Genomic DNA, 24,386 nt, shown 5'->3' with positions numbered 1-24,386 from the left:
TCCATCGCAGACTCTGCATTTCCAAACTGCTCTCTGATATCTAAGGGGACAAGAAAATCCAGGTGAGCAGGGGAATGCAAAAGGGGCAATACAAGCTACCCCCAAAGACTTACCGGATTACCACGGGGGGTACTCACCTCATCTCGGGTCGGCGCAGTTAACTCTGCATCACCGCCGCACCCTGGCCCCTAAGGGGAAAACCACTATAGACTTACCTGCCTCTCACCAACTGCCGTTTGGACTCTTCGTGGTGGTTAAGTTGGCAACCTACAAGGAATCGGAGTGAACATCAGACATTTGAACTCTTACAAACTATTGGATCCTAGAGTCAATACTGGAACTCACCAATTCCTCCACGCCAGTGAAGTAACTGGTTATCTACGCGCCCCTGCGCTCGATGCAGGATGTAGAGCCCACCTTTCTAAAACATCAAGTGAGAACAAGATGGAACATCGGGAGTGGTCAGTGGGCAGACAACGGGAGTGGAAGTTGGGTTAACGCTCAAATTACGGGAGGTTAATTCCCTTTCTCCTTTGCAGAAAGATATTCATACGAGCTGACAAACAAAGTAAGTGGGGGTGTCCAGTCAATCATCTCGGCTCTACGTGGCACCAGGCTGGTCCAGATCGACGTCCCCGTGGGAACCAGGTGAGCGTTATAATAGGTCTTTCTTCCTTCATCCAACTTTTCTAAGTTGCGCTGATCATAAGCAAAAGCGTGCTGGAGGTACTTCCTTACATTTTCAATGTACTCATGAGTAGTGGACTCATTTATCAGTGTCTGCTCCTGAGTTCTGTAGAGCAGATATTGAGGTAACACCATTTTTTGTCCAGTCATGAGCTCGAATGGAGGCATCTTTGTTGCAGAAGATGGTATAGACCTAATAGCCACCAGGACAAGCAGTAATCAGATGTGCCAACTGGGTACAGAGTCTGCCACAAACCTATTTAAAATGCTCACAATTGTTTTCTTTTTACCCCTAGAATCTCCCACATTATCTCCATCACCTCACTGGTAAAATGGTTTCCTCAGTCCAGCTCAATCCTTTGTGGGAGGCCAAAATGAGAGAAGGTGTGGTTCATCATTATTTCAGCAGCAGCTGTCTCTGCCTTTCAATGCGTGGCTGGAAGACACTCTACCCACTTTGTGAACAAGCATGTCACAGTCAACATGTACTTGTTTCCTCTAGAGGAGCAAATCACTGGCCCAATGAAATCCACTTTTAAATCTGACCAAGGCAGTGTAATTTCTCAGAGGTCATAAACGTATAAATATGTATTTGTGGGAAAATTAGATTCTAGTTCTAGGAGTTAGGGGAGGTTCTTAGGCATTGTAAAAGTAACACCATAAAACTTGACAGCCTTTTCTGTTATCCAACCAGCAAAGAGGAAGGCGGAAACTATGCTCTTGCCCTATCACAGCATCAGGGGTGTGGACAGGAAGACTGCCCCTGCCATATAATTTAGTGTTGTCATTTGGCATGATATATAAGGGAACCTGACAGCACACAGACGGACACTAATTTCTGATTTCTTCCTGAATTTCTGCGTGTTGCCCTGATCCTGAATTCGCCATCCTTGTTCCTGATTCCTGATTTTCCTTACAAAGCTAAGGCCTCAGCATTGCTGAACTCCTTTTCAGCTATGCCTCAAAATTCTGAGACAAATCCCAAAACCCCAGGGAAGCATCTTGATCCAGTTTGGCTTGCTTCTACTAAGTGCATGCCTGCCGCAAACGTGCCATCTACTGATCCCGAGTCTCCAGTGACCAGTGTGGTAACCAGAAGGCTCAATCCAGTCCAGTGCGTCCAGGTGACCAGAACCGCCCAGCTGACCTTATCCCACCAGATGTGCTCTGCTGTCCTTTGTTAGACTGATCAGTGTGATGAACAGAACCCTTGATGGTCCAAAATCCTAAATTAAAGTGGACTGTAAGTATTAATAGGAAGAATAGAAAATCCTAGCATATCTTGCCTTGTTTTGTTCCATCCCATCTTTAAACCCTCCTATCCTTACCTTAATAACTTGTAACATTGTCCGAATCCTTACTGCTATCCTATAATTGATTTATCTTGCAAGGCTCCATTTCTTTAGTCATTTAGAGCTTGTGTAAATCTTAAGTTATCCATCCTACTTCGAGTGATCCGACTGGTTCCGCCAGGAGAGGACACTGGGGATTTGGTGTTGAAGTCATGAATCAACTCCAGAGCTTACCTTGTCCCTCCTTGGTATTCTAGCCGGAATGCTCTGGTCATACAGTAACACTATAGTAAATATTTCTTGTCCAAACTGAGTTCTTTTCTGTTTTCATTGCCCGATTTTTCTAAAAACGCCTCTCATTCAACCTTGCATATCTTCCTCAGTTTAATAACTAGAGACTTCATTTCAACTCTGACTTATACATAAGACCAGTAGCTACATCCCAACACAAATAGCACACTAATAAATCAATATATTTTACCCATTCTTCTTAAAAACCGTTTAGTGAATTTTAGGCGGGAATCTCCATTTCTGCAAAGTTTTACACGTGTGATTTTCAATTTAAATTATTTTCAAACTGCTATTAAGATTCAAAATGTTTACTTGTGTTCAAACACTATAGCTCATGATTGTTAACATCTTTTCAATGTTGCGCCCATAGAAATTTGTATTGATTTAAGAACTTTTCATTGTTTTGCTAAGCCATTTTCGAATGTCATTTTAAAAGTGTAAAATTTCCAACCCGTTTTTCTCTCTTGTTTGGGGAGGGAATGTTTTATTCAAATTCTGTTTACTGTGCTTTATTCCTGAATACCTGCTGCTTCCTTACATCTGTTTAGAATTGTTTATTTGTGAGTTGAGGAATGTTGCAGGGGGAAATCCTGACTTAAGTGCTATCTTTGCAAACATGCCAAAAGTGTTCTTTTCTCTGGTGTTTTCCTTCTGTGTTGCTAAAAGTGAATTTAACTGCCTTACATACTTTTTTATTGGTTATTGTCACCACATTGGTGATTGCTGCTCCCTATTAAAAAGAATATGTTATTTAATTTGAATTTTAAATAAATAAATAAATATTACCTTTACCAACCAGCCTGATTCCTGGTCCATTGTGACCTGAGGTATTTTGAGAAGGTGTGTGATATGAGTGGTATATCACTCAGAATATTGAACCTATAGACATAATAAAATAAGTATTTAATTTGTGCGCAGCATAATAGGCTGAGACCAGGGTGTATCGCCTGATTGAAATACTTAACATTATTAAAAGTTCATTTTGTTGGTGGTGCACTGCAGTGAGGATGGCTTGATGAACGGCCATCAACTCTGCAACTTGACTACTCAGGGGTCCTATTTTGTAACCTACAGAGGGTTTGGGGTATCATTCACCCAAGTATTCCCAATGCCAGCCACCAGTTCTTTTTCCTTGTTGTTGTCAACATGGTAGGAACACCCACCCACATAAACTGTGGATATCCCCTGACACATGTTTTCTTCACAGACCTTGTTAAGTATGCCTCTATGTTGTTGTTGGTCATTAGACTTTCATCCTCGAGACAGTTTTCTTGAACACAATCATGCAAGTCTGCCAAACCTTTCACTAGGGGACTCTTCTTGTGTTGGTCATATCTAACCTCCACAGGAAAGCTTTGCATGGACAGAATCCAGGAAATAATTCTGGAGTAATTCTGAAATTACTAACGTTCCCGGCCCGGATTCTGGCACTTTGTAGATATTGCAAGGGTTTGTGAGGAGTCTCGACAATGATGTTCTCCCTTCGGAATGGCATTAATTCTTCAATGCCCACACCGTTGCTAGGAGTGCCTTCTTGAAGTCCTTCTTGAAGTCATTTAATTTTCGTCCACAGAGGAAAATATCTTACTCGCGTACGCTATGACTTTGTCGACTTTGTCATGCTTTTGATACAACACCTCTGTTAGGCAAGTATCTGAGAACCCTGTCTCCAGGATGAACTTGTTTTTCATTATGGGGTAAACCAAACAAGGAGCCTGAGAAAGGCTTCTTTTCAGTTGTTTCACTGCCTCTGTGTGTTCTGGAACCCACTCCTACTTGACTCTGGCCTTTAATAAATGGACCAAGGGTCGAGTGACCTCTCCATAGTCTTCAATGAACAACTGACTATAATTAGTGAGTCCAAGAAGGCTTCTTAATCCTCGCAGAGTGGGAGGGTCTTTTAATTTCATTAAAGCTTCTTAGCCTGGTGATTAAGACCCCCCGGGGTGATCTTGTGCCGTAAGAAGCTCACACGGGTCTTATACCACTGTTCCTTCTGAAAGGATAGTTTTGCTTAGGTTTTCTGCAACTGTGTTAACATAGCAGACTTCTGCTATACGTTCCTCCACAGTTGAGCTCTTGATCAGAACATCATCCACATAGGCCAGGTTTCCCCTTTCGACCAATTTTGGCATGGCCTTATGCAGAAAGATGTTGCACTCATTGCTGGAGTTTATGTATCCAAAGGGGGTTCGGGTTCATATGTACTGCTACCCCCCAAAGGTAAATGCCAGCTTGTACTGGTCTTCCCTACTCAATACTACTTTCCAGTAAATTCAGCGGTATCCTCCAGTTGGGTGGCAAGATCTCTTTTGATGGTGTTGAACTGGACAGTAGGTTCCAGGATTTGAAGTAGTGGCCCTTTACTCTAACCACTACCTCTCCTTCTTATGTAACAGGTCACCTCTTCCACCCCGTAGTGGCAGGAAGAGTACACCATGAAATTCCCCCCGTGCCTAGTCAAAATCTTTTCTGGAGGACTATCGTTGCTGATGCCGAAACAGTTGTTTTGGATTGGTCCCATGATTTCATTATTAAATCAATAGAATATTGTTGGGCATCAACCATCATTCCAATAAAGGTATCTGCACCCAAAGTGATACTTCGAGGGGCGCTTTTATACACCAATATTCAAATGGTGTTGTGTTCTAGATCTACTAGAGGTGTCAGATTTAAATACAAAGCTTTTTGTTGGAGAACGGAATTTAAATTTATATAGGCATCCTGATGTTTGAGGTTCTGTTCTCACTTAACTTTGAGGGGAATAGTGATTTGTTGCACTTGTCCTGGATTGGTAACTTCTTCTCGTTCTTGAACTTCAACGGCATAAGGCAGTAATTGAGCTGTCCGAAAATGCTTTTTCCGTGCTGTCAATGTCCATGGGGTGCCCCCCCCAGTCATGACCAGGCTTTATTATTAATTAGGTCTGAATTGATTGCAAATCGATTGAGAATGTCATTGCCTAAATAAAAGGCAGAAGCGACATCTCTCACGACCCAACAATTGTGCACTATGCTTTTGCCACCAATTGACATTTTTAGAATTCACCTGCCAGGCAGGAGGCACTTGGAATTTGGGATTTCCATGACTATTTCCTATTTGTCAATCAATTTAAAGGTGGGAATGGTCTGATCTTTTGGGAGTTTCCTGAATAATCATCTTCTGATGAAGCTCCTTCTTTTAATCAAGCATACTCTGGCGATCACCGGTTCCTCCCCCTCATTTAACTAAATGGGGAAATCAACTGTTTGCCCTTTATCTGAATGTCTGACAGACTTTGAGCAGGTTCTTCCTTGCCAGCTTTCACAGGACTGAAGGTTTCTTCAGATTTTGGACTGGTGCAAAATATTAGGGTGTTCCCTTCTAGTGTGGATTGCCACTTAAAACTGGGAGGAAGGTTTATTTTCAAGAATGGAGAAGGGTTCCCATCACCAGTTTGTTCTCCTACAGCGATGACTGTGATGTCTGGGACTTGGGTATTCTTGAAATGGAACTCTACATTCTCAGATCATTGATCAATTAAATTACAGTTACCATTCATGCTTACATAATTGGTACTCATTTTTAATTTTATAGGCCGGTTAGTCTGGGTTCAGATGACTTTGTTTACACAGTCGTTTAGAGGTGATAACCTGCTCAGGATATCATAACCCAGTAAGCAAAGTGAGTCCTGTCACAACTATCAACGGATATTTAACTCAATGTTGCCCAATTTTTATTTTCAGATCCGCAGTCCCTTCTACAGAACTGTCATTCCCATCGAGATTTTGGTGTTGTCTGGGAAGTGGTGTGAGGGGAATTTGGTAGCCCTCCCACTGTCCTGTTTTTACTTGGCTAAAGGCCTATCTGGACAGCAGGGTGGCTTGGTATCCAGTATCCACCAGAGCTGATAATTCACACCGACCCTGCACCTTGACTGGCACATAAAATTGACCTTCTTTCTCTTCCAAAGTGCAAAGAAAGTGTGAGTCATTTGACATCCAGATGGTCATTTTCTTAATATTTAACTCCGACACCATGTGATCTTGGTCAATTTTTGGTGGCGAAGATCAGGAATCTGTGAAGAAAATGTTATATCTACCAATGGGCAGATTAGGGGAGTCCTCTTTCTCCTCTAATTAATTATTGTCCCCCTTTTCATGTGGCAAATTTCAGAAACTGTTTGGGGGAAGGCAAACTCTGCTTCTATTCTATCTGGCTCACATTTTGGGGGTTAAATTGTTTCTTGTTCCGGGTCGGTCTCCATACTTACCTGTTCCACTCGGTGTCTTTTGAGACCCATTTTTATTTGGGAGGGATCCTTCATTTTTGAAAGAGAGGGTATGCTCACCTTGTTAAACAGTAATTATATAGTACCTCCTTAATATTTATATTGGCCTAAGCCTAGTCACGCTACAAGGAAAACCGTGTTGCAAAGTTCCAATTTTAGGTTAGCTTCGCCGCCATTTTAAGATTCATCCACCATTTTGATTTCTACTCGTGTGTTCTTCGTTCTAAAATGGTGGACTATGTTTTCAGCCTGCAACCAAGCTTCCTGACCTTTGAGTAGTGTTAATGTTCAGGCTGTCCGAGAGCCGACTGTTTAGACTAGGCAATAAGACCTTGCACTGCATATGATCTGTTGTTTAAGTGTTGTCTGCGCTCACAAGACTCATCCTTGTATACACGTTGGGACAATGAAGAACAAACCTCGAGCGTATGCATAGGCCGAATAGAATTGTAAAGAGATGTTACACAAGGCTTACCGCGGGATCTGAGAACATACATCACCATTGTGCCTCCATGAAAATGCAAATTTATATAATCCTTTGCATAATATTGTATAATCTGTATGTGAACTAGGCACGAACTCTAGACCACGAATTATTAACGTGAAGAGAGGCTGGACAATATTACTCAAAATTGTATAAAAGTATGAATGTTTAGACGTCCAGCACTCTCGCACCTCTCTCTGTTGGGCTGGTACACATTGCGGGGTGTTGGGAGCCAGATAGCTATCTTTATTGCTTTGTAAACTGTACAGTAATAAAAGATCTGTGAATCTTTAAGCCCGTGATTGGTGTATTTCCTTTGTGGTACTCAGCTTCGATATCTCCTTGTTCTTTCAACCTGAATCCTCTGAGGACTCTTCTCTTTCAAAGGGGATGATCTTGAACTCCTCCATGAAGTGGGTTATTCTTTGGCCTCTCCTACTTACCGTTTGCACTTTGGGTTCTAACAATTTTGGGAGTAGAAGAGACACTTTCTGGCTGAGATGTTTTTAGGGGTTCTGTCTGTGTGAGAAAATACGCTTCCTCTAAAGCTTGGCCTCTCCCCTCCACCTGGGACCCCTCCTCAGGAGCCTGTGGTTTGACTGACATTACCTCCCATCATTTCCCCGCAGGGGCATCAGACCTGGGTTTTGGGGAATTCTGGGAAGTAGGGTTAGGTTGACAGTTGGTCTAAGCCCTCAACATGTGCCCCACATAATTGATCAGTTGCTGGACTTTTCACTCCAACTGTGAGACCTTTTCTGGGTATTAGGGTGGTCTCGAGTCATACCTCTGCTGCTCACTAAAGGGCAACTGTCCCTTCTCCTGGAATAGCTTGGGTAATGGAAATTTGCCCCATAATTTTGCATTCTGAATCTTCCTTCTCCCGGGTTCAGGGATCTATTGTTGCTGGAACCGGGGGAGAGAGAGGCGGATTATTCCGGATGTTCTGGTTTGGGATATATCTGCAGAAAAAGTTCAAATTGAAAGTTAGAGTGATACTTCTCTTCTAGGGAAGTTTGAAGGGAATTTTCCCAGGGCAGCACTTACTTGATTGGTTCCCCTCCCTTGGACCGGGGGAGAGTATACATATCCCAGGATTGGTTTGGTACCCTTGTACCTCAGGCTTACATATGTGGCAGTGTCTCAGGGATCATTGTTCTGAATCCCTGCCTGACTACCATTTGATTGGGCCGGTTTGAGAGGTCCCTTCTGCCTTCCATTTTGCTTTTTGGCAGGATGGTTACGTTTAGGCCCCCCTGTCTCCAGATCCTATGGAGGGACAGTTTTAGCCTCTGCCACCTTTGCAGCAGCAGGGGTGTTAGATAGTTTGGAATTTTTGGGGATGTTCAATGGGCTTCTGGACCTCATAGATCCTGGTGGCCTGTTTAATCACCCAATCATGCACCAACTGAGTCATTATGTATTTGGGGAGCTCATGGAAATATGTAGTGTTCACCCGCCAGGAAGTCTGAGCAAATGCCCGCTTTAAGTCCTGCACAAACTCCCTTGGCGCCTGCTCCTCCACACATTAAAAATGATATGCAGCTTTACATTCCTCTTGTGGGTTCCTTTGTGTGGAATTTATTTTTAAAATGGCTGCCTTATAGGTGGACCATGTATAATGATTCAGGTCCTCCAGTCCCGAAAAAAAACTGGAGTACTCAGGAGAGAAGGTCCATTTCACAAACTCCATACAATTTAAATCATTTTTCATTCCATTTGAGGATATCGAATAACTAGTGTTTTTATGGTAGTTGGTAATGAAGCTCTTTATGGCCTTGATCTGTCAAATTGGGTCTTTGACACAACCCTTTTGTTTTCCTGTTTTATTTATCTCTGCACCTGAGTCAATTCACCTTCTGACTCAGAGCTGCTATTGGTACTCCATTCCCTCTTTTCTAGGTGCTCCCTAGCTCTAGGAGACTGGGAATACCTCCCAGAACTAAGGGGTCTGGACTCCTCTTGCCTGTGCCGCTGTGCTATCTCAGGGTCATTTCCCCTGTGGTCACCTTTTGGCACAGAATAATACTCAGTCTCTTCCTCGGACTGACTCGTCTTCCCCCTTCCAGACAGTCTGTGGAAATTCACCTGTTCGCCTGAATGTAAGGAGGTCTTTAAGTTGCCCCTCCTGGGCTGAAGCTTTCAAAGTTCTTCTCTATTCCTCAATTCCCAGGACACACTGGTCTGGCCACCTTTCCTTTTGTGTGATAAAGGTGAGTACTGCTCAATCTCAGAAAAGGACTGGCCGCATGTATACGTTTGTCTAGGCTCTGGCAAATTTAGATGCCTCATGTTTCCTTCGGCTTGGTAGGTGGGAAGCATGAGGTCAGCCGCAGTCGTCCCATAGGAAGTTGTGGTTTACTGGCATGAGGTTCCTGATGGGGAGGGCACCACTCCTGGATCTGAGGGCTCTTTCCCATACACTGATTGGTCATGGTACCTCAATGCCTGTTTTTGTTTTTCAATTTTATTTGCCAAACTCTCACAACTGCTTCTCTCTGTCCTTACTGCCTGATGGTGTTCAGAGAGCTTGCTTTTAACTCTGAGACTAGGGCCTGATTGGCCTCGAGCACATTACTAAGGGCCATTAATCGATCTTTCAATTCCCTGATTTCATTCCGACTTCACTCATTTTCAATTTGAGCGACCTGCGTTGTGCACGCATATTCAAAGCGATTTGCTCTCAAAATACCAATCCCTTTCTACACTGCACTGCCTTTCAGAGGTCAGCATCTGCTTGCTTCACATGCTCCATGAGTTCTACATTTTCTGTGAACCTGATTGACTCTTTTTTCCATCCATTTTCAACTGATGCACCTCCTCTGCAAGGGCACTATTCTCCTGATTCAAGAGGTCTTTTTCCTGCACCATATTAATTATTTGTTGTTTTAAAGTAGGTAACTGCTGATATATCTGATCGAAATCATTTTAGGATTCAACCCCTTTTAAAATTAAATGACTGTTTTCATTTTCAACTCCATTATTTGGAATTGGAAGGCCATACAGTCATCCAATAGCCATCTATTTTAAATACTTGGATCATTTACCTTATGTTGCAGTGTGATCAGATTTTCCACACACTCTTTGTGTGCATTCTGCAGTACAGATACCAGTGTTTCACGCTCTGCACTCTCTTGCTGCTGGGCTTTTAACTCATTTTTGAGTTGTTCCATGAGGCTTTCTTGTTTAAACTCAAACTCACGGCTCTGCTGTGCTTGATCTTCTAACTTTTAAAGTTCTTTCTGTGCCTCATTTAGATTCTCAATCTGACTCAGTGCACAGCCTCAGTCTTCTGAACTCGCTCTTCCACTAACTGCAAGTGAAAGTATAGATACGCTGTGAGCTGAGCTATTTGACGCTAATGCGTTGTGCCATTTCCCAACTTGACACCAAATGTCAATTCCTTCTGATTTGACATCTTACATCATTTTCGCTTGCCAGGTCCCTTCATCTGCCTCTGGCCACTCACCACAAATGAACAGCTTAGTAAGGAAATGTCTCCTGTCATCATCTAATTCAATTGTATTCACTTTTAACAATGGCCTTTTTGCACATTTTGTAGAATTTCCTTTGCGCAGGGGCAAAAATCATCCTGTTCCTGTTTAATTTCCACTCACAATGCCAAATCAAAAATCAATTCTTACTCAATCTTAATTCATCACCTATATACCACCCTGGATTCAAGTCAATAGTCTGTCACAATGCACTTGTCATGAGTCAAAAATAGCCAGCCAAATCCCTGCCACAAGCCCCCAATTTGTAACAGTTTATTGAGAGGCCACCCTCAACACAGGGAGTTCCTTCCCTCCCCAATCTAGGTGTCAATCAATAAACAGTTTAATTTCAGTTCTTTATTCATCCCTATATCTGATGCGCATCAGATCCATCCTTGGATCCATCCTCCTGAGCTACCAATGAGCCAAGTACCAGTCTGTTGCATAGGAAATATATTTGTATTTATTTGGATGATAGGTAATAGAAAAAGGCACTAAAATGGCAAACACCACTTTTCCCATTGCACAACCCAATACACTTCTCTCTACATAAATAACTCACGCAATTTGGTTGGGAAAACTTAAATCACAATAATGATCATCAACACTGGTCCCTGAATAACATCACTTTACATTTCCAATGCAGTACAATTTTGTTTTTCCTGCATGCTTAAAAGGCTAGCAATAAATAAACACAGCGTGATTTAGCAGTGGGTTTTCCAGACCCCCCCACCATACTTTGATCTGCGTTGGGGAAGTCAGACAAGAAAAATTGGGATGATTTAAGAATTTGGGATTTCAGAACCCCTCCACTTTAAGGCCTGTGTTGGGGAAGCTGGCTGGTATAATTTGGGATTATTTGAGAATTTGGGATTTCAGACCCCCCTCCACTTAAAGGCCGGTGTTGTGGGAGCTGGAAGTTTTTCGTTTTTTTAGTTTAGTGACAAATACACCCCTCTTCCTAAAAGAAGTTGGGATTAACAGGCAAAATAGGATTACCCGGTTACATTACAGTCTATAGTTTTCAGCACAAACTGGACATGAGCTTTGTTTATTTCAAATTTTAACAAAAATCACTTGTCATGTTCTGCCAAGGGTAATTTATTAAAATTATATTTTTAGTTAAATAGGCTAAGGATCTACACCACCCCAGCCCTCTATAAACTGAAAGGATTTAAAATTGAAAACCTCTGTTTAAGTTCAGGAAAGCCAGCTGCATTTCAGGATCCTGTGGAAGAACAGGGCATGGGTCTGCACAGTGCACTCTCAAGGATGGTCCCCAGATTTGCACCAAAGGAACAAGTCAGCTTTTAGGCCTTCCCAGCAATGGACTGCTCCACCTTGATGTACTCTCAGCAAAACTCTCCTTTTGGGGTTTCTTGTGGCTGTCAGATGGTAGATTTCAGCAGCTCTCTCTGATGGTCATTTTAAGCAGCTCCCTCCCTTCCTCATAGTGCATCCACTTTATATATTAGTGATGACACCATCAATGTTATAATCTTGGCCAGTACCCTGCAAGAGTTCAAACAAGTAGGATTGGAAATGTACTCTTCTCTCTCCTCCCAAATCCAGCCTCTCTCTATGGATGGGTATAAGAATCTGGAACAGACATATGGCATCTTCCCTTTGAAATCCCCTTTTGTTTCTGTGTCAGATGTTTGGCAAAACTTAGTTTTGTAGCAAAACTTCATAATTTACTAGTAACTGCCATACTATACATATATTCTGCTTCAGCTACTCAGGGGGAATTTAATAAAACAACTGCCAGGTCTGCACTATGTTGCACGGCCGTGTGGCAAGTTTCCGCCATTTACACAAAAGCAGAAAAATAATGAACATGTAATTTACTCTCCATATTCACAATTTTATCCTCCACCAGTTCGCCAACTCCTATATCTGGGACAGGTTCAGAGCAGCCAGAAACATATTGTAGCTCGCAGGTGGAAGAATTTTATTTCAGTAAAATCGCCTGGGAATCATCTAAAAAATGACATATCATTCAAATGCCTAATTGATTATAGTACTTTTAAATTATTAGGAAATCTGTAGGTCATGCAAGTTGGATCCCTCCTGGACAGTGTTTTTATTTGTTGCTTTGTTATTTGAAGTGTAAGCTGCAGCTCGTAAATACCTGGGAGGCACCAGCCACTCTGAGAACCCTCACTGCAGACATTTGGCATCCTGTCCTCATATATGAAGGGAATCACCTCCTGATCTGAAAAGCTTCTATTTTCCTGTATTTTTTCAAGAGTTTAGCTTTCGTTGAAGCACCTATTTTCACACCTCCTGCCTATTTTCCATTCATGGAAGAACTAGGCCATCTGCCCTGCACAGAAATGAGCTTTCAGAGACTCCAAGACTGGGGGATTCTTGGTTTTCAACTGCCAGGACTGACACTTCTTTACCCACACTTACCTGAGCCAAGGACCCTGATATGAACACCATCAAAGGGGCCTTAATTAATGCTAGATCCCTTACAGCTCATGCACTAGATATGGCTAATCTCATCCTAACTCATGACCTTGACTTCATCGCCATCACTGAAACCTGGCTCCACGCTTCCTCAGGGCCTTTGCTCTCTCTAGCCATTCCCACAGGCTATAACTTAATCAGACACAACCGCAATACAAACCAATCCAAAGCAGGTGACATTGCCATCATCCACAAAAACTCTATCAGTTTTCGTCTCTCCTCCATGCATCAAATCTCCTCGGCAGAAGTGCTGACAGTTAAACTTGCTCTTACCCCTAACCACACCATTACACTACATCTATTATGCATGCCTCCAGGGCCCCTATCCACCTTTTCTGAAGACTTATCCAACATTCTGTCAGACAATACTAAAATCAACTCTCAAATTATTGCACTAGGCGACTTCAACTTAGGTCTTTCCGACACTAATGATACCACTTCCCTTGTTATTGACAATATGCTAACTAACCTTGGCTTTACTCAGCATATTAATAAACCTACACATTCCAAGGGCAGAATCATTGACTGGATAGCTGACCTTAACTGTGAAATTAATGTGGAATCTAACCAACCTTGTGCCTGGACTGACCACCATTTAATCACCTTTAACATCCCAGTCAAAACCATTAGTTCAACCTCAGACATCGCACCTGCCACTCTCACTAGAAACCAGCGCAACATAACCTGCAAAAAACTCCTCCCTCTTATCCTACCAGTTCTCAACGAACAGGAACTCTCCTGCACCGACCCAACTGTCCTGGTTGACACCTTCAACCAGACCATGCTAAAAGCCCTTGACCTCATTGCCCCATCTAAACTGAGAAAACCTAAACCTCTAGCTCATCTTAACTCCTGGTTTACACCCCATCTTAGAACTCTAAGCAAACAGCCTTAAACCCTCCAACTGCCAGGGGGACCTCTGCCCTGCGCCTATCATTAAGGAGGCCTCCCATGACCTAGCTCCATTCATTACCACTCTCATCAATTTTTCCTTCACACTGGGATTGTACCTGATAATTTGAAGAACGCTTGCATTATCCCCCTCCTAAAAAAACAACTCTGGATGCTAACATACCAACTAACTACAGGCCCATCACTACGGTGCCTTTTCTACTAAAAACCCTCGATCGAGCTGCCTACTTACAGCTTCAAGAATACCTTGAATCCAACAAATTCCTGGGACTGAGGCAATCTGTGTTTCGACCGCGGCACAGCACAGAAACTGCCCTTATTGATCTTAAAACTCAGATTGAAGACCTAAAAGATAAGGGTAAACTTGCACTACTACATTTACTTGACCTCTCTGAGGCATTCGATCTTGTAAATCACCAAATACTGTGTCGACACCTTAAACTAGCTGCACAATTCTTGGTTAAAGCAACGGCCTGGATCAGTTCATTCCTGGACAACAGATGGATGCAGGTCTTTTCCCCTTTAGCAGCAGCCATACCTTCACCTGCCACCTGTGGGGTACCTCAAGGATTGTGTGTCGCCCCGCCTTTGTACAATGTGTTTACACAGCCTTTATTTGATATTCTGGATTATCTGGGTGTCACATACACCAATTATGCTGACAACACCCAGATACTCATCCCTATCACAGGAGACTACACAACTGACTCTCTTTCTGTTAATGCCATCTACCAAGTCATCCAAGCCTGGATGGCGCAGCATGGACTCTGTCTAAATGATGAAAAGACAGAGCTCCTCATTCTTGACTCTCACCAAAGACTCATTAAACTAGACCCCTCGTTCAAATCTGTCACCATTGATGGTAACACCATCAAGGTCGCCAAGGACACCAAAACATTCAGTATCTACATTGACTCCACCCTATCTTTGGCCAGACAAACTAATGCTGTCGCCTCCGCAGCTGCCTACGCCTGTAAGCTGATCACAGCCAGTCGTCCTTTCCTATCACCAGCTAACTGCATTACACTAGTCAGGACACTAGTGCTGTCAGAAATCGACTATTGCAGTGCCCTCTACCTTGGCACCAACCTTTGTAACTTAAACAAGCTACAAATGATCCAAAACAATGCCATTAGAGCTGCACTTAACATCCCCAGTAACCAACATATCTCAGACACCAGACGTAGTATACGCTGGCTCTCAGTATCACAACAAATATCATTGAAAACACTTGCACTCACTCACAAATGCCTCCTCCAACCAAGCTCCTAGCTACTTGGTCAGTAGATTCTCCATCCACAACTCTAACAGACCCCGTAGAACTGCTCAGACTAACTGCCTATCCATACCATGCTTCAACCTTCAGAGATCTTGTGGGACCAGTTTCCCAGTAATGGCCGCTAAACTTTGGAACTCGCTTCCCAACTCTCTAAGAGCAGAACCTTCCTTCCAGAGATTCAAAATTATGGCCAAAACTGGGCTTTCCACCCAAGATCTGCCCCTGTCCACTCGTCAACCTCCATCTAGGCAATAGCCGTCAGCCACACCTTGTGTAAATAGGAAACTGCTCTTCCTGTACTTTCTTGTATGTATATAGCTTACTGTAATTTATCTGTATGATCTGTCTGCTTTTACCATGTTGTAAATAAGTGATGCGCCCGGATGCCCTTGGGCTTGGTGCGCTTTATAAATAAAATAAATACAAATAAATACAAATGCAAATACACATTTTGGGCAGGACACATTTTATTGCTGTTGTAAAAAGCTGGGATGCACACACCAGTCTTTCAGTTTGCCCAGAGATCCACCATTTTTCCTTGGCTGAAGGGAACTCACAGATTGGATTTTCTAACATCAGACATTATTCTTTGACATACTGTGTGTTTTACAGATCAGGGTTCTCTTTGCTTTTGCATCGATGGATTTTTTTTTCCACCCAGCATTGTTTTTCTTTTTAAAGAGGACAGCTCAAAGTACAGGGCTGTTTCTTTGAGTCATTAATCAAATACACTTTTAATTATCTGCTGTTTGTTTTTATGCAAAAAAGTGGGTCTGAATGGTCACACTGCATCACCCTTTGATGTGTAACAGTTTCAGTGGAAAATGCTGCATTCATGTCTTAGCCAGCAAAGTGATGTGATTTTCCAATCTGCACTTGGATTACATTTTTGTTTTGGCTTTCTCTGGATTTCAACTGCAGAAATACAGCCACGTAGTCTGCTTAACTAGGCCTCTTTTCAGAGTGCATGTTTCTGAATACTGGCAGGTCCTTTTCCCAATGGGCCCTTCAGCTCTGTTGGTTTTGGCCCTTTGATTACACCCCACAGTCTCTACCAATACATTGTAATGCATACCCATTTTGCTAACAATAGGTTTCTTAATATTATAGAATAATTCTCTGTGTGTGACATACATTCTAATTGAACTGTCCTGTGATACACTAGTAAGGTATGGGAGACTGCCTTTGTTTGTACTTTTTAGATCTCCACATACTCCCTGCCTAATAATTTAAGTTAACTGAGGACTTCCAGTTCTTGTTTGTGTGAAGAATAGGTTACTTGTCATGTGGGACAACCCAGCATATCCTTCCCCTGACTCTTCCAGGATAACATCAGAAGCTTGGCTAGGACCTCCCTATTCCATCTATTTCTTTCATGCATGCCAACACTTCCTTCCATAACAACTGGACAAGAGGACATTCCCATCAGATATGCCAATAAGTACCAGTATTTCCACATTCCCTCCACCACAGTGGGCTCACTCCAGAGTACATCTTAGCTAACCTAAGAGGGGTTAGCTGATATCTCAGTAAATGTTGGTAGTTATGCATTTTATAATGTACAGCTATAATTGAATTTCAGACTGTTCTATAGATGGCCAGTCAGGTGTCTTCCTCGTCTTGTATACCCAGGTCTCTCTCCCATTGCAATTTAGAGTGTGGAATACTGAGATGTCTTCTAGTTAACACGGCTTTGCATAGTTTGGAGATGAGGCCTCTGGAGCTTGTATGTGTATCCAAGACCCGTTCAAATAGTGTTAATGGCTGATTCAAAGGCCCCTCCCATATTTGATCTGTTAGGGCACCTTTTAATTGCAGGAACAGTAATGGAGGTATGGCACTTTGTCAAAAATCACTTTTGCTCAAGAGGTGTCGCTCCCTCCATAGCTGATCAGCCCTTGTTAATCCTGCCTCATAATATGGCTGTATGTGAGGGATTCAAATATTGTATCCTAATGCAGGAGGTGGACCAGTGGATCAGAATGACACAAGTTTTTCCAGACTCTATATGAACAGTCTTGAAATTAGAAACCAGACTGGATATGACACCTAAAACTAAGGACTGGGTTATACACATCTGAAAGATTTGTGGAAACATTGGTGTAGAAATTGAACTTAACAGCACAATATATAATATCCCATAATGGTTTTATATGAGAATGTATGAGTGAAAGAATGTGGGATTGAGAATGTGTATTTGAGTTATGGAAGAAACATTTATGGAATGAAAGAACAGTTTTTTATCATTACATACTGTTGTTTGATATGATGAATTATTGATTTAAATTTGTAATTGTTGAACAACTTGTGCCATCCTGATCCACTGGTCCACCTTCTACTTTTGCTATGATGTACTTTACCTGAAGGACGAGGGATTTTGCTTGCAGGTACACCCCTTTATTTAAAATTCCCTAATGGAGGAGCCCATAGGCAACAAAGAGATGGCCATGACATTACTCCCTCCATTTCCTTTGATTTCCTCCCTAATTGCCATAATGTGGCTAGAATTAGGTGTGTCCATATTCTTACCGGTAGCCGTCTATAGGGAACCCATAGCCATTTGATGAAAGTCACCATGGTTAGTAGACCATTTTCAAGGTCTACCCATTGTTTGTCCTTGTTGTCCCTCAAGTGGTCTACCAGAATCCAGAGCTGTGATGCCCTATAATAGTCTCTTAAGTCTGGCAGCGCAACCACACTGTCTTTTTTTTGCAAGATCAGTGTTATGTAAGGTATCTCCAGTCTTTTACTTCCCCAAAGGAATTTTGCAAACACTTTCTTTCCTGCGTCCAACAAGGAGACCAAAACTTCTATTGGTAGAGCTTGGAAGAAGAACAGAAGTCTAGGTAATGCATTCATTTTCAGTGCTGCAAGACAACCCGCCTATGACAACATACTACCGGACCATCTATTTAAGTCTTCCTTAATCCTTTCCCACAAGGCAGGGTACAATGACCCATACAAATGTGGGATCTTCCTCATAATAAATGTACCTAGATATTTTAATCAATCAGTCTGTATTCATAATTCGCAGTCTGATAGGATTTAGCCCACCTTCAATGCATGCCCCCTCAAAGGCAGGGCTACTCGATAAGTTTGGGCAAGGAGGTACTGGTATTCAATATATATGTCAGAATATCATCAGCAAAGAGGGCTAATTTGTATACCTTCCCATCTCTCTCTAATCCTTGGATCCGTCTCTCTTAATGTATCTATTCCGCTAACGGGTCTAATGTCAAAGCAAAATGGGACAAGGGGCCGCCCTGTCTTGTTCATTGACTCAATTGCAACCTCTCAGATGATATACTATTGACTACCACTTAGCCCTAGCGGTTCCATATGAAGCCATAACTCATGTGAACCACCGTGAGACCGCTCCCACCTTTTGCAGGACTGCTTTCAGAAAGGGCCATTCCACCCTATAAAGCCCTTTTCTGCATCCAATGACAGATTTGAATGTTTAATTGTGAAATTGATTTAAGAGTCCAAACATCTCCTCCATAAAAGTATTTTGCTCTGTTTGATTTAAAATGATTGGAAAATGCATTGCAGCTTAACATAATCATTACATATGTTTGGTTGTGGTTGTCCCAGATTACATTATATATATCCAATGTGACGACCACATGGAACAAGAGTGCAAAAAGCTTTCCTAAAAAGTTTCAAGGAGGTTTCCATTATATCTTTAAGTAAGAGAAATAGAAGCACCGACTGGTTGGAAACATAGGATGCATAAAACATATCCACAGTTTTATTATATGGAGACATGGTATGTGAGGACTGTATGTATGGGAGATATGTGAAAGGCGCTTGAATAAGAATGTATGGAGTGTTTTGTGCATGCGTGTTGGGTATGGTAAGGATGATTGAATGATGTATTTAAATGGTTGGGGGAATGAATGGCTCTGAACCTGTTATGTGGCAATGCAACAGAATGCCACCTGTGAGGGCAGAGTAGCCTGAGCTTTTTTATTTTTAATGTCATATGATTCTGGTTATTCTGTCCCTCAAAGTGTGATCTGCTAATCAGATCCCACTTTCATAATGCTACATGCAGAAAAGTATAATACAAACATGTAACTCGACTTAGCATGTCTACTAACACCCTTGCCACCTCTGACTAGCTCTCTTGTACGTTGGCATCATGTCCGTTTCACAGTAACATGTGCATTCCATCAACAACAAAAAAAAGCTCCAATAGCCAAGGGACTGCCTTTAAGAATTGGGAACACTGATTCAAAGTATATAATTGTGTGCTCCCAGGGCCTTATGGAGATTACAATCCAAATATTAGCCATCCCTATTTTCGATATGCTGGCCTCTGGGAATCTGCAATTATATTGGGCAAAACCTTTTGGTGGCATTATATTGTTAGCTTTGTTACTAGCGGTTCATTACACTGACATGGCCTTAGGTATATCAGCTGCTGGGATTGGCTTCCACGAAAAACAAATCATTTGGGCCCATCACAAGAAACTCCTATTTTAATCTCTCTGGGAAGGCATGCCACCTTCCAGTGGACAGGAAATCTCCCCAGAGGGTGAACAGGCTAGCAGTGCTTCAAAAGTGAGCCCTGCCGGGACAATAGTGGGTGGTAATTACTGCAGACCCAGTGAGGATGTGGTTAGAGTGGTTCAGGAGGTTAGTGACCAGTCAGAGTGGGGGTTCGATCGTCTTGATATTTCTTAGGCCCTTCACATTTCATGTGCCCCCTCCCCACTTCCTAAGGGCAAAGCACTCGGGTTATGACATAACCAGGCAGAAGATTCTGCACATAGCAGCCATGACTGAAGCCTTAGAAAATGTTATATGGGATGTGTTTATGGACATCAGAAAAAGAAGGATTTCTGCTGGAACTTTATTGGGGGTACAGTCTTCCCCAAAGTCCTCTTCCATAGAGTGAAGAAAAAGACCTCCATAAAAGGAGCAATCCTTTCCCCTCACCCATCCCACAGAAACATTTGTTAACATTTAGGGGTAGCTTGCTGTGTAGACAAGGCCAACCTCTACCTTGTCAGTGAAACCAGGAACCTGCTCACTGGAGGAGACAGCCATTGCAAGTGTCCTCTGAAAACATTCCTGGTTGGGAATTTCAGAACAAGGACCCACTCTGTAGCCTTAAGGAATATGCAACAAATGTATATCTTCAATGACAGAGTGAAAGAAAACCCTTGATGCCATAAACTGTGATATAAACATATATTGTACTAAGTCTACTAAGTTGCACTCCCACAAAAGTAGGTACATCCATATACAATTAACTGCATCACACAATGTATTATTCAGAATCTCTGCCTTCATTAAAGGTACTGATAGGCGTTATGCCGCCTTAAAGGTTGTGCTCTAAAAGCAGTGCTGGCTGAGTGTTCTGTGGTGGAGGTGCAACACTGTGGCTCCATATCACGTTTATCTTCCCTGTTTACTGAGTTAAGGAGGCATCTGTGTCCTAAATACAGCAGTCTTCAGTGGAGCATGGCAGAGTGCTGGCTGAGTGTTCAGTGGTGAAGGTGCAACACGGTGGCTCCATATCGAGTCTATTTTCCCTGTATACCGAGCTAAGGAGGAGCATGTGTCCTAAATACACCAGAATTCAGCAGCGTTGGCTGAGTGTTCAGCTGTCGGTGGAGGCAGAGGCAGGAATGTCATCTGATAACTGCTTTGAAGCACTGGGTAATCGGGTAAGCGTGCCGGCTTGCCCGTACTTGTGAGCACAGTTCGCCACTCTTCTCGTCTCATCTATTGAAGTGATTGTAAGCGAAGACTCAGCGTTGCACTATATCACAGCTCTGTTCTACGAATGCATCCAACTTTGCAATTTATTTTTCCGCTATCAGAATGACTGTTGGCTTTCAATCGCCTTCGAGCTCCGTGCAGCGTATCCCATTTTCTCCGGCACCGATTCTTCCACTTCCATTGATTAACATTTCACTGCAACCCCTCTCGGGAATTGTGGTCAGTGGATTGTGAGATTATCAGCTCTTATTTAAATGGACAGAGTGCCTGTGGGCTTCTGACACCCTTGAACTCTGATTTTGTTAAGACCAGCCCACCGACTTTTCTCTCCATAAATCCCTGTGCTCCTGCATTAGCATTTGCTATGTGCAAATTAATGTGTGGTATGGTATGGTATTGTTTATTTCTAAAGCGCCTATATTTATTTTATTTATTTATTTTTTTCATTTGTTACAAGCCCAGACCCTGGGGTATCACGGTGTGATTATAGACAGCTTGAGGCAACTTGGTAATACATTTGTACAGTTACAAGACATTATTGCAGAAGGCAGAATATACAGTTGTCACCACCCAATTACATAAGCAAGCAGGTGTACTTAATTTTAATATTGATTGTCTATTGACACTAAACAGACATTTGCATTGAACATTGTTAGACACATTTGTGCTTTTACACTTATTTTAAGATACGCTTAATGTGTGACTAGGAGCTCCTCGTTTTATCCATGCTAGCCATACGATGCATGTTTGCAAGTTAACAGACCAGACTTTACATTAAAAAAAATTGGAATAACAGATTATTTTCCATATAGAAATAATTATTTTGAAAGTTGTGGATTTAGATGAAGAATTGGTATGTACCCATAAAGTGGTTTTGTAAGATAAATGTTATAAAACATATGACAAATGTCTAGATAGCCTCTTCCTTGAAGTTATGAATATCCTAGAATCACTTTAAATAAGGTTACAATTCCCTACATTTTTTTTACAGTCACGAGTTTAATTTGAAAATAAAAAGGGACCGACGCACCTAGAGCCTAGAGAACCTAGAACCGTGCCTAGTCAAACACTAGAGGATAATAAGTGCCAGATATTAAAGTTGTCTTGGAGTTCCAGACAAGCCTACCTCTAGGGGTCATAAACCCTCCCCTGGGGGTGGCTGAACTGGAAGCTAAGAGTCGTTTTTACAGAAATGGTAAACATTTTTCTAAGTGAGTGCCATGTGAACACTCTACCAGAGACTGAACCATGAACAGGACTAAGATCAGAAGTAGACTTTCACACCTGTCCTTTATATAAGTTAAAGGTAGAAAAAATAGACCTAATTCAATCACCTCATATTTCACAAATAGCACAGCCTTGTCCTCTGCGCCCCCATTTTCACTACCGATAGTTTGAGTCAATGTGCTCAGGGTGGTTACTTTTGCTGTGTGCACTGTACATATTTTAAATCAAATCAGTTCCTACAAATAATCCCTGCATAATTCCCTAGTCGAATGGTTGTCATAAACCTTCCCCTGAATCCATGCTCATCCTGTATTTAAATGTTGAGGTCACCCTCACTGATCCAGCGCTAGGAAGCAAAGCTGCAGTTTTCTCTGATCAGGGGATCATTTGTGGTCATGCTTAATCTAGAGATCTCGGCGAAGCCTCTCGTACTTATGCTAAACCTTTTTCCTGGTTGCGAAGGACCAGGTATCTAGATCATGGTGCAATTGAGAAAAATGAACCCACCTCATAAAAAGAAAAGGAAACAGTGTTTGAATTGAAACCTAGATTTACTTGTGTTTCCAAAGAATAGAAATGTTGTTAATTCTTCGAAATGCATTGAGAAAACGTTTCTTATTTTACAGTAGTTGAATTACATTTGGGAAATAAATACGCTTCCATCTAATTCCTTATGCTAATCATTAACGATGTAATCACACATGACATGTATCAATCTCCTCCTGTCATCTCCTTGATCCACTGTAGGTACTCCGCTGTGAGGAGAGTATAGACACCAGCTTCCCCACGCAGACCACATTTCATGGGTCCAAATGACGTGATGCCTCTTAGTTCACCTTTGCAGACCAAGGGACCGCCAGAGTCGCCCTGGAAAAGACAAAGTGCTTAGTGTAACTATCGACAGAAAATATTAAAAACATGTTTTTCTTCACATAGTTTTCATTCACAAAGGTGACACTTATAAGAAAAATAGCAAGCCTTAGCAAACACAAATGTATCAGCACTTCCATTTAAAGGTAGCACTAGTAATCAAATCTTCATAATGCATATTGTAATGGGGTGTTTACGATGGATTTGATTAAGGTGGATTGTAGTGAACCTATTATTTTGCCTTGTAGACTGCGGGAAGGATCCTTTTCGCAGGATGTCATTATCCCAAATAATAATGGCCCATCTTGAGGTCTATCAGGCCATTAGCACATAGCGGTAGTAGAAATACATGTTTTGGAATTTTGGTGGTGAAGTTAAAAATGTTACTTTAGAGTGAGAAAAGTAAATAGATAACTTGGTTAGTCAATTAAATGTGGTTTCATGTAGTATTTGAATAACATGGTTGTCTTAATAAATTACGCTTTTTAATTGCAACTTGGCTGAATTGGAAGATGTTTAACTTGAGTCTGCATTAGGTGTCATGTAAAATTAAAAGGTTACAGTTCTCTATGAGAAGATGAAAGCATTTCCAATGTTTTAGCTTTCACTTTCGCCTGTTAAATAGCATGTCTTGCTGAAAGAAATCATGCCTAGAAATGTAATTGTTGTTTCCCTGTCAGTTTCAGAAGACAGAATGTTCAGAATGCAGTCAGTACCAGTAGTTATTGATGTTTTCTATGATGTCATGAGCTCGCTCATGATTAGTGAATGGTGGCAACTTATGGTTTTGTTGCTTTTTATACCAGGGCACAAAGCAATACAAGGTTATCATTCAGTTTTGCAGATTAGTTCTTCTACCGTCTCCTTTTTAACCAAGTGCTGGTCAGATAGTATTCAAGCAACTTAGACTCATTGTTTTACATCCACCCGAGTAAATAATCATCTGGCAGGTGAGGGTGGATGGAAAGAAGAGAAAAGGGGAGGGACACAGGACAGTACATCTTTGGGGTGGGGAACTTAAGCTAAGATATCTCCACATTTGTTGCTCTTTATCTGAGTAGCAGTGGCGCATGGCTCTGCATACATGATGTTTACCTTTTAGTTCATAGGCTACTCTCTCTAGTGATGGCAGGTTAGTGAGTTCTGGCGGCCAGAACATTTATTCTGTGATATCTACAGAAGGACTTTTCCATGTCCAATGCACGATATGTAGCAGAGAGTTTGTTTTAGCTGCAGGTCTTCCTATCGAGAGTCACCTTGAGATTGGCTGCCATAGCAGAGGTCAGAGTTTGATAACGTAACAGGTTGATGGTATTCTCACATCTGTAGCAACCCAAATCCCAGTTTCTCCATTATTAATTAAATTTTCTCTGGC

The 24,386-nt window shown here is 42.0% G+C and overlaps 1 protein-coding gene across 1 annotated transcript in view; it reads right to left on the bottom strand.

The window, feature by feature from the left end:
- Positions 1-22,673: 22,673 nt before the first annotated feature.
- Positions 22,674-24,386, bottom strand: part of GZMA (granzyme A) — a 73,440-nt gene continuing 71,727 nt past the window's right edge. Inside the window, exon 5 of the mRNA XM_069627274.1 lies at positions 22,674-23,008. Within this exon, the coding sequence (XP_069483375.1) occupies positions 22,853-23,008 (156 nt within the window). The 3' untranslated portion in view covers positions 22,674-22,852. The remainder of the gene's footprint in view (positions 23,009-24,386) is intronic.

Source organism: Ambystoma mexicanum, chromosome 6p (genome assembly GCF_040938575.1).
Source record: "Ambystoma mexicanum isolate Mex_15411 chromosome 6p, UKY_AmexF1_1, whole genome shotgun sequence".
NCBI classification, from domain to species: Eukaryota; Metazoa; Chordata; class Amphibia; order Caudata; family Ambystomatidae; genus Ambystoma; species Ambystoma mexicanum.
Note: the sequence above shows the minus strand (reverse complement) of the source record. Positions and strands in the feature narration are given on the sequence as shown.